Source organism: Berghia stephanieae, chromosome 6, assembly GCF_034508935.2.
Source record: "Berghia stephanieae isolate SIO BIC M18660-M18661 chromosome 6, UCSD_Bste_1.3, whole genome shotgun sequence".
NCBI classification, from domain to species: Eukaryota; Metazoa; Mollusca; class Gastropoda; order Nudibranchia; family Aeolidiidae; genus Berghia; species Berghia stephanieae.
The window spans coordinates 28,551,091-28,564,192 of record NC_088365.1 but is presented as its reverse complement, the minus strand read 5'-3'; the positions used below and the strand labels follow the sequence as shown (position 1 = coordinate 28,564,192).

General features: G+C 34.9%; 1 protein-coding gene across 3 annotated transcripts in view; it reads left to right on the top strand.

Moving 5' to 3' along the window:
* Nucleotides 1–13,102, top strand: part of LOC144974794 (plexin-A4-like) — a 300,472-nt gene that overhangs the window by 258,559 nt on the left and 28,811 nt on the right. For all 3 annotated transcript variants that reach the window (XM_078918062.1, XM_078918063.1, XM_078918061.1), the window contains 5 exons: nucleotides 8,868–8,994; nucleotides 9,653–9,839; nucleotides 10,675–10,765; nucleotides 11,552–11,666; nucleotides 12,558–12,803. In XM_078918062.1, the coding sequence (XP_078774188.1) occupies nucleotides 8,868–8,994; nucleotides 9,653–9,839; nucleotides 10,675–10,765; nucleotides 11,552–11,666; nucleotides 12,558–12,803 (766 nt within the window). The remainder of the gene's footprint in view (nucleotides 1–8,867; nucleotides 8,995–9,652; nucleotides 9,840–10,674; nucleotides 10,766–11,551; nucleotides 11,667–12,557; nucleotides 12,804–13,102) is intronic.

Here is a 13,102-nt window from a genome sequence, read left to right as displayed (position 1 = left end):
GAAGAATGTATTGGCTAAAATTGGACCGGAAGCGCCCAAATTCAGTGGCTTGCTAATTAAATATAGCTAATGGGAAGTCCCGATTCTTTTTCTTTTTTCTTTTGTGGCTTTGCTTATTTTTACTCATTGAAAGGCATGTATTATGGATAATGTTTATTCATGTAACATTCTCTCATCTGAATCTAAATGTGTATATAAAACATTATTATCTGGTCGCTATTCATGAACACTTTTGATGGAAAGGAGATAAGGGATAGAATATTATTGGACTGGACAGACATCAGAATATTCGATCAGGGGAGGACATCGAATAAAACGATTTTTTTTTAGGAATTGGCCAGGCGGGGAAATAAACAAAAATAGCATTTTTGATGTAAGCATAGATTGTGGCAATAATGTTATGTTATGTTTGTGATTGTATTGTAGGGTATCATTGTTTAAGTAAATACTCCGAAAACAATAGTCCATAAACCATTTTATCTTCAGATTTTTCGCTTTCCGAAAATGAAAAGATTGGTGCCAAAGGCATATCAAGATTAGCCTATTATTAAAGTCTTGATTGTTCTTTTAGGACAAAATTAATCAGTTATTGAAGTCAAGCGGTTTAAAAGGTTTTCCAAGAGCTATTTGGATGTCAGTCTTTGACGATAGTAGATCTCTTTTCTTTAAAAATCATCCACTTGCAAAGATTAAAAGAGGTAATATTATGAAACTCTGACATCGTGATGTGAACAAAGTTTAGCTTAGACATTTTAGTTAAGTGAAAGTGTAGAGATGAGTTTGGAAAATATTATGTATGGGATGATTCACTATGATAAATCCCTTCTTAATGCAAATATTTGTAGTATAAAGATTGTGACAATACATTTTTCTTTTGTTATTTATTTATTTATTTGTTTAATTTTTTTTTTTTTTTTGTATTTTTCCTTTCTTATAATGGCCGCGCTTTTGTGTTCATGAAGTATTAATACGCCGAAAAAAAAGTGTTCAATAGAAAGAAGAAGAAAAATAATTCCATGCTCATCTAGTAGTCTAATTCTATTATTCGAACCCATCTCGTCTTCTTGTCGCATAATAAACAAATTCGTATTCTCTAAAGATAATAATAATATGAAGACTTGGGTCCTCATAGCTTTTCTCTTGTTGCCACTTATGATTATAGCCGCCGTGTCTGGGACGGTATTATTATTTATTATTATTATGATGTAGACATTCTTATTCATAACGGACACTTTTTCATCATCGCTGATGACTGACTCCTAGGAAGACTAGCATCTATTCATTTTCCTATCGATAACGAGCCACGTGTCTATAAATCCCTCAAGGCAATCAACTCAGCGGGAGCTTTAGTGCTTCAGTGGCTTCTGTGGCTTTAGAAGCCCAGGCTTGGCGGCTCCCTCCTCTCCTTATGATCATCATACATACATAGTGGTGATAATAATAAAGACAACGCCGTCATCATCACGCTGCTTTGCCGCCGATGCCAACATCAGTATCTGGTAGTAGGGTCCGTCGAATGTTTGATCGTTTTATCCGATGTGCTTAGTCATCCGTCTATAACGCCAGAAGAAATCTAGTAATGGAAGAGAAAAATAAAAGATAAGTTGTATTTTTTGTTTGTTTGTTTGCTTTTTAAAAAAAAAAAAAAAATCAAAACCAGCTTTGACAACGATGATCAATTTTATCTCAAATAAATCGTAAAATTGTCCTTAATTTATATTTATAACTGGAAACCGAACTGTTTTTAAATTATACAAAAAGAATTGGAACAGGCGATGCCCGCCACTCGGGTTTATATTGAATCCCATCGCCGTTACCACTTTCTTGTTCAAACCGTGTGTCTCTATGGTTCAAACTCAATTTGGGCAGGTCTTCGCATAGACTACTAGTCCTGTATTCTCTATGGGTCTTCGTGCACATCCGTCGCGTCACTACCGCCATCCACAATGGCCTTAACAGTCACGACGTCACTTCCCTCGTAAATGACGCATAGTAACTTCGTAACTGGTTCTAAACTATCGGAACAATGGCGGACTCCCTTTTGAAATATTTCTCCGACGAGTTTATTCAGAGGAGAAAAACCATTATATATCTGATCATGTTTTGACTTTTATACATTCCGATCACATGATATGTGAAAAAGTTCTAGCCAGCATGAAGAATAAAAAGTACCGATTTTCTTTGTTTAGAACCAAGCAGCTCGTTGCTGTGCGGACGTGACATGCAGACTATTGAATCCAATACCGATGTCAGAGATGAAAGTCTGGAATCTATAAGCGATGCTCATTAATGCTACTAGGTGTTGTCCTATGGATTCTCTTCCCACGCTGATTTTATTATTATCATTATTAGCGCTCTGCTCCACACACGTTGTATGTACGTTAATGCTGTTGGTTCGTAGCTTCAAGAAATCTTCATTTTTCTATGATTTACTGACCAGACAAGATAATGTCATGTGATGGGGGTTCCTTTATCGTGATAAGAGCCTGATATCTATGAATTATTTTATTTCATTTTATTTATTTATTTATTTAATACTTTATTTATTTTCTTTTTTTAAAATTTATTTAATATTTTAATTATCTATTTATTTATTTATTTATCATTTAAATTTATCTGTTTTGGTATTTGTATTTATTAAGTTGGGATATTTTAAGGGATATTGCCTGGTATTGTAAACAACGAACTTTTTTTTTTTCTCTCACTATGTTAGGTTTGCTGACGAAGGGTTTGTACCTGAAAAGTTTATGTTGTATTGTATCCAATGGAACCTTTTCACGGTACCATATTATTGTTAGTATTCTTACCACTGGGAAATCAACATTATTATAACATCGCTAAGCGTTACGTTTTATTAATTAAAAGCCAGCATGTTTTGTTACTTTGTTTTGTTTTTTCTCAATTTAGAATGTGTATATATTGTGATAAAGGTCACTTGTCTACAAAATAAACCTGCGATGCACGTGTACATGTTTGGCATTTCCACAGCTCTCATGCCGACGACTTGTTTGATCTCTGGATGTTGATGATTCGTTACAGAATTTATCTAGAGAAGTTCTCAAGTCCCGGCCCACCTTACCCTTTATCAACATCACATGAAACAACCCCCCCCCCCCCCCCCTCCATACACACACACACATACAAAATAAAAAATGATATCATTGTGCTCTGTTGTTTAACATTAACCTCCAAACCGCGTTACTAAATTTCAATCATTATTAAGATTGTGCGTCTATGTGGTCTAGTGGTATAACACTCGCTTTCGGATCGGAAGGTCCTGGGTTCGAGCCTCGCTCGGCGCATAGTTGAGTCCTTGGAGAAGGCTCTTTACTCACATTCTCTCACCGTATTCGGGTTAAAATGAGTAGCTGGCCGTTAACAGCGTTGTCTCTGTCCGAAAGAATTGTAATATCGCCTAACAGGCGTCATGTCCCATCCTACATGTTAAATGTTGCTGTTGGCCAGGGACCCCTTGTAAAGCGCTTTGAGCACGTTTAGTGGATATTGCCCTATATAAAATCTCAATTTTTACATTTTTTAAAAATGTATTTTATTTATCGAGTATTGACAGGCCTAACCGTTTTTGCTGTAAGACACGGGTCAGTTAGGCAACTTGACGAAGGACACGCACGACCAGGCAGAGCAGAGGGAAACATACAAAAACAAATTCTTTGGGAAATAGAGGAAAGCTGGGGGTTTTTTTTCCTTCTCGTATTATTCTCCTGATCACAAAAATCTTGGCTTTGTTGTTTTTTTGTTTTGTTTTGTTTTCTTTCCGTATTTTGTGTGTGTGTGTGTGTGTGTGTGTGTGTGTGTGTGTGTTTGTTTTGTTGTTTTGTTGGGTTTTTTTTGTTTTTTTGTTTTTTGTTTTTTAAATTAATATTATGCTGACTACCAAATTGTTCACCAGAAGATATGCCAGATTAGAATAAATGATAAACTTGAATCCTGTCGGGAAAGGGTTAAACCTCCCAGTAATTATGCCGTATCCTAAAAAAAACGTTTTTTGCTTTTTTTTTTTTTTTGGGGGGGGGGGGGGGGGGGGTTCCTCTCTTTCTCTCTTTTTTGGTCAGAGCACTGTTACTCCAAATATCAACCGGCTAAGATGGCTTCCAATTTGTCAAAATGTTTCAAACCGGAGACTTTGGGGGGGGGGGGGGAGGAATAATAATCCCGGGGATGAGTCTTTTAAACATTTTTTAAATCGACCAATGATCAAAATTGGAAGTAAAGTTTTCTAGCCATTTAAAAAAAATTTAAGTTAGACAAAATTCATAGAACCCGCATAATAATTTAGGACTTGTGTGCACGTCGAAGACTTTTTCAAGGTGGTGGTCAAAACGGTAACACATTTATTGTGTCTTGTTTTCTTTTCCCCTCAAGAGACCTCGTTTCGAGGCACCGTGGTACTCCGGTGCCCTCTGATCTGTGAGGCGCCCCTCGTTCTGCATCGTTAACACTCTCACCGTTAATACACCAACCTTTCGGCCCAGACACTGTTGATATAACCTCCCAAAATCAAGGCAATACTTCTTGTGTTTTACATTATTATTATCTTAGCTACCCAAGTGCCTTGCTGTGATTTGTTTTTGTTGCGATTCCTCGAGACAATTAATACACAGGGTTTTTAAGGGATCTCTGACAAACAAGGAGATGCGTTTTTCCTCTTGGGTGAAGTGCGCGATGATACAAACTTACTTAAACAGACTGTTGTTGCGGAAGATTGTTTTTTCTTTTCTTTTTATCTTTTCTTCCTTTCTTTCTGTCTGTCTTTCTTTATTTATTTCTTTCTTTTTTTAACGTTCACAATAATCTTTGAGAAAAGTATCAAAGAAGAAACTTGTTGTGGATTTTGTTTTTTGGTTTGTTTTTGTTTTTGTTTGTTTGTTTGTTTGTGGGAAGGGGGTGGTTGATTTTTTGGTTTATTGTTACTCGTGTTTAATTTGAATTGCTTTGTTACTTTTTTTTTTTTACACCAATAGAAATCATAGAAGATAAGTATAAAGTTTCAAAATAATTGTGGATCTATAGATTTAGATGGGACGATAGACTCGTCAGAATTCGATTCTAGACCACTCGTATTTTCCTTCATGCTCGTAGAGTTGGTACCCACTGAGACTTTTATTGATGTTTGGTTTTTGCTTCCTAGTCCATGCTTATGTCCGTTCAAATTAAGATCCTTCTTTGACCATAAATGGTTATGTTAATTTATTTATTTTTTTTTGAATATTTTTTTTTTTGGGGGGGGGGGGGATATTTTTCTCTCTCGGAATATAGAAGTGAAACGTGATTTTAAGCAGTTTTGATCTCGGTGATTAGTTGTTATGAACAAGTACAGTACTGTTAAGAATCCATAAATCTCTATTTAGTTTTTAAGATATAATATGTCTACGTGTATATTTCGTTAATTTGACCTGGCTTACTTCTTGTGACGTTTCTTATGAATATTCGTTTGACTTTCTGAAGCACTCTCAGAATAATAATGTCATAACTCCCGTGAATTTATTAGTCATCGACTAATTTCGTATTCATTAATGTTACACTCTATCAATCGCTGAAATTATTTTAAGTAAGTGCCCAAGGGCATGTCTACAATTCCTGCCCCGTATTGAATACCAATGACCCAGCATGCCCCACAACCCAAACAGTTTCCGGTTCCGGGACGTTATTTCCTTCCTTCCGGTTCCTCTCCACCTTCCATGATTTCTTTTCTTCCCGCCCATGGCTTCGGGCCTTCGGGCAGGAGAGTAATATTCCTAGATCAAAGACGACTGAACATTATTATTATCAATATTGACTTTTAAGATACAACGCCAATGTCCCACCACCCTCCACCTCATTCCCTTTCTTCCTCCTCCTCCTCCATATTCATTAGCCATTTTCCACCCCTTCCATCCTTGATTAACTTGCCCCAGCTCCATTTTATAAGCAGGTTTAGGTTGTAGAGCATAAGATAAGAGAAAATTATGTTTAAGATATTTATTTTTTTTACAAATCAATAACTTGACACTATTGCCTGTATATTTTCCATTTGGTTATTTGTTTATTTTTGGTGTTTATTTTTTTGTTGTTGTTATCTTTTGTTGTTTTTTTTACCTTTTATGTTGCTCGCTTATTGGTTTTTATTTATTCTTTTAAGCTATCTATGCTTTTCGTAGACTCACATTACGTCATATTTGTCATTTCACACACTTAACACCCTGTGATGAAACTTACTTTTTTCTTTACTTTCAAACAAGTTGTTTTCCCCATTCAAATACATCTGTTTTTTAATACATCGGATACCCTCGTCACATACAGCAGGTCTATGTTGGTTTTGTGCGGCTATGTGGTCTTGTGGTATGACACTCGCTTTCGGATCGGAAGGTCCAGGGTTCGAGCCTCGCGCTCGGCGCATAGTTGAGTCCTTGGAGAAGGCTCTTTACTCACATTCTCTCACCGTACTCAGGTGTAAAATGAGTACCTGGCCGTTAACAGCGTTGTCTGTGTCCGAAAATTGTAATATCGCCTAACAGGCGTCATGTCCCGTCCTACATGTTAAATGTTGTTGTTGACCAGTGACCTCTTGTACAGCGCTTTGAGCACATTCAGTGGATATTGCGCTATATAAAGCTCAATTTATTAATTTAATTTAATTTATTGTCTAATAAAAGCACTGACGGGCTAGTTTTTTGACATTGTTGTAAATAGACAATATTATCTTGCGTTGATGTGAGACCATTTTCATCTGAACAACGAGTCCATAACAATGTAGGTTGTCTGAAGAAACTTGGCCGAGCCACCATGGAGCCATTGAGGACTCTGGATTAGCCAGCCGTTCACAGCTAATCTGCTCGAAATTTGTGGGATCTATGTATTTTAAAATAAAAAGATTTTAGTTATCCAGACATTAATGTAATCTACCTTCTTTTGAATCCTTGAACGGCGATATTGAATTTATTTCTTATAACAATTCCCCGCCATTTATGTCATTGTAACTGCTAATATGTGTGACCCATCGCCTCCGACCTGTATTATATCGGGGTGAACAAGATGTGAAGTGAAAAAAACAGAAGTGATTTTGAAACCAAAATACCTAGAAAATTGTCTTTTGGTCATAAATTGTCATAATAAACGAATCCATTGTATTGGAGCAAGCTTTAAACTTAACTCCAGTTTCTTATCTTTCACTAGAAATTCGATTTTGAGCCCTACTGTTTACTACTATTACTAAATAATCACACCCCCCCCCCCCTACATAATTACGTACTGAGGCAGTAAGTCACGTGGTTCCAAAATGGTAGGTTACAGTTACAACCCGTGGGGTTCAGGCTCCAAGCCAATGAAGACCGAGCGAGTCACATTGCTGGTCTTGTTGTACTTAAGTGAAAATATAAAATCTGAAGACACTGTTAGAATTAGAATGAGATCGTATTCCGCTTGTAAAGGGTTATTGTGTCGTATCTTTATGGTTCTTTATAAGACACCAGTTACTTTTATATACATTTGTTTTTTTCTGGATAAGGTGTTAGATTGTTTGACTTACTTTTTTTAAAAATTACATAACAATCTATCACGATACTTGTTGAGTTCCATTGTCAGACGTCTTGAATTTTATTTTTTAATATTTTATTTTACATTGACCTCATGGCAAGACAAAGCAAATTATTGTTTTGTTCTACATTATATCAGCTTGATGGACTGAAGCTTAATTGAAAGTCGTTTGTTTGTTGTTGGTTTTTTGTTTTGTTTTTTTGTTTTTTTGTTTTTTGTTTTTTTTTTTGTTTTGTTTTTTTTTGTTTTGTTTTGTACTGTGTAATGTTTTTTGTTTGTTTAATATTTGTTTTGTTTTTTGTGGGGTTTTTTTTTTGGCGGGGGGTTTTGTTTTTATTTTGTTTTATTTTTGGCAAATTGTGTCAGTAAATAATTATTTACAGACAAATGTGTGCGGTTATGTGGTCTTCGTTTTCGGATCGGAAGGTCCTGGGTTCGAGCCTCTCTCGGCGCATAGTTGAGTCCTTGGAAAAGGCTCTTTACTCGCATTCTCTCACCGCACTCGGGTGTAAAATGAGTACCTGGCCGTTAACAGCGTTGTCTCTCTGTCGGGAAAAAATTGTATTATCGCCTTACAGGCGTCATGTCTCGTTCTACATGTTACGTGTTGCTGTTGGTCAGGGACCCTTTGCAAAGCGCTTTGGGATATTGCGATATATAAAAGCTCATTTAAAAAATTTTTTTTTTCAAGAATATCTTCCACATGCGTCAACATTGTTCTGACAATCTCCTGCTCCTTTAGGTCGTTGGACTGGATTATTTTTGAAGGCATCGAAAACTTTTTTTTTTAACCCTCTCGTTACCAACTATAGGAAAATCGTCACATTCGTTAGGATACAACCAACATTTTTCTTATTCAAATTTGTCTTGTACATCATAAAATTTAAAGAAAATGAACAGTGTGTTGTAGAACATGTCTAACTAAAGAAATTATGGCAAGAACTTACTAGTGATAAAAAATCTATTTTTGTGTTGGGTGTGAAGTTTTGGGGAAAATCGTGAAAATGGATGGTAAGGAGAGAGTTAAACCTTTGAATTTTAGGCGACGGATGAATGCATCACTATTTTAACTGAATGTATTTCACACAGCCTTGAAGATATATAGGCAGTCTAATGTTCTAACACCAGCTGCAATCCTTACTTACACTCCTCATGAATTATCCCGGTTTCTGTAACGCGATGCGTTCAGTATCAGTTTGCTACATGTCTTATGGATCGGAGAAAATAATCGTGCGTGAACTATTTTCCACCAGATCCAAATTATCCCCAGCCATCCAATAACCATTTTAGTGTGTGTTTAAATTTTCTTTTTCTTATCGTGTGTGTTATTTCAGGTGTAGCCGCCGTGAAACATGTCAGGGCATGAACCTTCCCAAGAGATGGTTGCCATACAACAGTCAACAGTGTCCTCACATCAAGCAAGTTGTGCCCGATCTGATACAGGCCAACAAGATATGGCTGGTAAGGTGTTCACTTACATTATTATCATCATCATCATCATCATCATCATCATCATCATCATCAGTAGCAACAGCATCAATCATCGTCGTCGTCGTCATCATCATCATCATCATCATCATCATCATCATGACGTTACAAGTTATGGTGGCCAAATTCAATACAAGCTCAGTCCTGTGCAGAGCACGAAAAATCACTTTAAAAGGTGAAGGTCAGCATTCATTAATTTATTTTTCATAATTATTTTTTACCTTGACCTTGGACATAAATTGTTAAGCCAATAATACGATTGCCGTCATATTTGTCAGCGGTCTTAAATGCATTTTGACCTCGATTGGCATTTCCCTGTATTTTAATATTATACGATTCGTACACTCTTGCTTTTTGGAATTCTGGACGTATTCCCTCCCAATCACTTTTGTTCTACCAATCAATGGATTCGATTTCGTCATCTAAGAATAATAGACACGTTCAAAATGACAGGCCTACGTCTTTTCTAATAAGGTAATCTTTAGTGAAATTTAACACTTGGTAATCTGACGTCACAAATTATTATTGTATTCTTGATATCTATCATTACTCGTTGCTATTTAATGGGGAGGGGTAGAGTGATATTGAATAGCGGCCTTTAACTCTTACGCCTTTTTTTTTCCACCTAAAGCTAACGTTGGATGTTCAAAACCTGCCCGAGTTCCAGAGCAACTACAACTACCATTGTCGCTTCTCCTCCTTGGAAGACGTGGACAACCCGGTCAAAGCCGTGGAGACCAAAGCCAAGAGATCCAACACCCAGTTCCAATGCGACACGCCCCAAGTTGGACAACTACCCGCCTTCGGGTCAGGAGAAGGTAAGTTCAATTCTTTGTTGTTTGTCTGGGTTTATCGGTGGTGGTGATGGTATGCTGAAGGAAAAACGTTAAGTGATGTTAACCCTCTCCTTACCAACCATAGGAAAATCGTCACATTCGTTACGATCCAGCCAGCACTTTTATCAATCAGATTTCTTTAGTAAATCACACAATTTAAAGAAAAATATTTTATCATAGCTATAAAAACGTGACAAAACGTTGTAGAGTTAATTTTGCTGATCGATATTATTCATAGAATGTATTTGTTGCTTTTCTGTTTGAGTAAGAAAAAACTTTTTTTTTGTTTTTGTTGGGTGGGTGTTAAATTTTGGGGAAAATTCTGAAAATGACTGTTAAGGAAAGGGTTAAGCATGGTCAGTAATGGACAGAGTTCCCAATGGTCGCAAAACGGTGCTAGTGTGTGTGTGTGTTTTTTTGTTGTTTTTTTTTTGTCCCTGGAGAAGGAGATAGAGAGAGAGAGAGAGAGAGAGAGAGAGAGAGAGAGAGAGAGAGAGAGAGAGAGAGAGAGAGAGAGAGTAGATTTCAAACGAATTGTCCTTGTCAATCGAAGCTTTACACACAGCCAACAGACTAGGATCAATTTTGATCGAGACGAAAATGTATCCCATCTCCATTATATTATTATTATTATTATTATTATTATTATTATTATTATTATTATTATTATTATTATTATTATTATTATTATTATTATTATTATTATTATTATTATTATTATTATTATTATTATTATTATTATTATTATTATTATTATTATTATTATTATTATTATTTATTATTATTATTATTATTATTATTATCGTCGTTATTACAGATTCTGTCCAGATGAAGCTGTCCGTGTTGATGAACAACCAGGAAGTCGCCGAACAGATCGTCACCTTTTTTGACTGTAACGTCCACTCATCGTAAGTGTCTTGGTGTAATCGTTTAAAGTATAAAAGTATAGCATTAAAGCGCATGGTGCTATATTTACCTCCCGGTTTCTGTCACTTGATGTGCAATGCACCGATTGTTTAATACTTTTTTAAAAAATCAATTTTGGACGCGAGCCTTTCCCAAAGTACTCTCTGCTAGATGTAACAGACCCAGCCATCCGATCACTGCTGGATGGATAAAATAATCAAACGGTAAATCAAGATTTACACATGCGGGACCGTGTCATGGTATAGATAGTTTTTTAAAGAAAAGAAGAAAAAAATAAATAAGAGCGCAGAAACTCAATAAATGTTCTCTCTGGGTTAGAAAAGTACCGCGACGAATTAGAAGCTGCTTGCAAAGGGGAAATAACTAAGGAATTATTTTTGATATATGTTAATAAGAAAGAGTTGTCGTTATTATATTATTCTTTCCTTAAATTTTATTATTATCTCCGTATTTTTCTGTTTTGTTCATACAGCCAATGTCCTGTAACCAAAGATATGTAACGTGTTTATTATTATTATTATTATTATTATTATTATTATTATTATTATTATTATTATTATTATTATTATTATTATTATTATTATTATTATTATTATCATTATCATATTATTATTATTATCATTATCATATATTATTATTATATTATTATTATTATTATTATTATTATTATTATTATTATTATTATTATTATTATTATTATTATTATTATTATTATTATGTTTATTATTATCATATTATTATTATTATTGTTATTCTATATTTTCCAGCTGTACAACGTGCACCCAAAGCCAGTTTCCGTGTAGTTGGTGCGTCAAGAACCATTTGTGTACAGACTCCACAGAAAGACATTGCGTCAACGACAAACTCATCCCCGGTCTTAATGTAAGTTTTAAAAATAAATTAACAGATATCTTAATAAACACACGATCAAGGATTCAAGCGCACGTACGTACTAAGTTGATTTATCAGGCAGTTTGTATACTTCACAATACTTTTCTAATCTCTTATCCTCATTATTATATGCAGTGGCAACATACTGATTTCGTAAATGATAATAAAAATAGAATAAGTAATATTAAAAGTGGTTTTAGTAATGATGACAATATAAATAATAATCTGTAAACAGTAATGTTACGAATAATAATCATAATGATGATGATGATGATGATGATGATGATGATGATGATGATGATGATGATGATGATGATGATGATGATGATGATAATAATAATAATAATAATAATACTTGTCATCATCATCATAATAATAATAATAATAATAATAATAATAATAATAATGATAATGATAATAATAATAATAATAATAATAATAATAATAATAATAATAATAATAATAATATCAATAATAATGATAATATTAATGATAATAATAATAATAATAGTAACAATAATAATGATAATATTAATGATAATAATAATGATAATAATGATGATGAAGATGATGATGATGGATGATGATGAAGAAGAAGAAAATGATTATAATTATGATGATTATAAGTAATTAGAAGAAATAAAAGTAATGAAAATATTGATGATGATACCATCATCATCATCATTATCATCACTATTACCCTACCAATAATTACACGAGGAAAAAATAGATTGATTCTCATTGACAACAGAATTGGTAGAAGTTCAACTAGAGAATTTTTTCAAGGAAAAAGGACCATTATAGTTTTAATAAACATATTGCTGTTTCCTGTTTCTGATTTTCTTTCCTGAACATTAATAATATCCAATCTTTTCTCCTCAGACTACCACCAACAGTCTGACCCAGGGCCCAGACTACTGTCCTCAATTCAGAAATGTAGAGAAAGGGACTGAGATTCTCGTGGCAGCTGGATCCCAGGCTAGCGTGACGGTGGAGGCAAAGTCACTTCAGGAGTTCCAGCTGGACAGCTTGCGGTGCCAGTTCAACATCGACAGGGCTATTGTGGTGCCTGCCAAGGCCAAGCTGATCCAGGGACGAGTCTACAATATCACCTGTCAAAAAGTGGATGTAAGAGTTTGTTGTGTGTTACCCATTTGTAGCCTTTCATTTCAAAACGTTATCATAATAGGGTGTCGGGCGGGGTCTTAGTGACCTTCCATGGTGAGCAAGGGGGTCACTTACTGTGTCTTCTTTTCCCCATATCTATTTTCCCTTTACATGTTTCTCACTGTCTTTGATCTGGATTGAGATTGCTCGTTTTTTTCCCCTGGTCCTGGCGAGAATCCTTAGCTATGAGGGGGACAGTCACATGTGTAGTATGTTTTTTTGAGAGATATTTTTTTACTTTGTAAATCATCTCTTTGTTA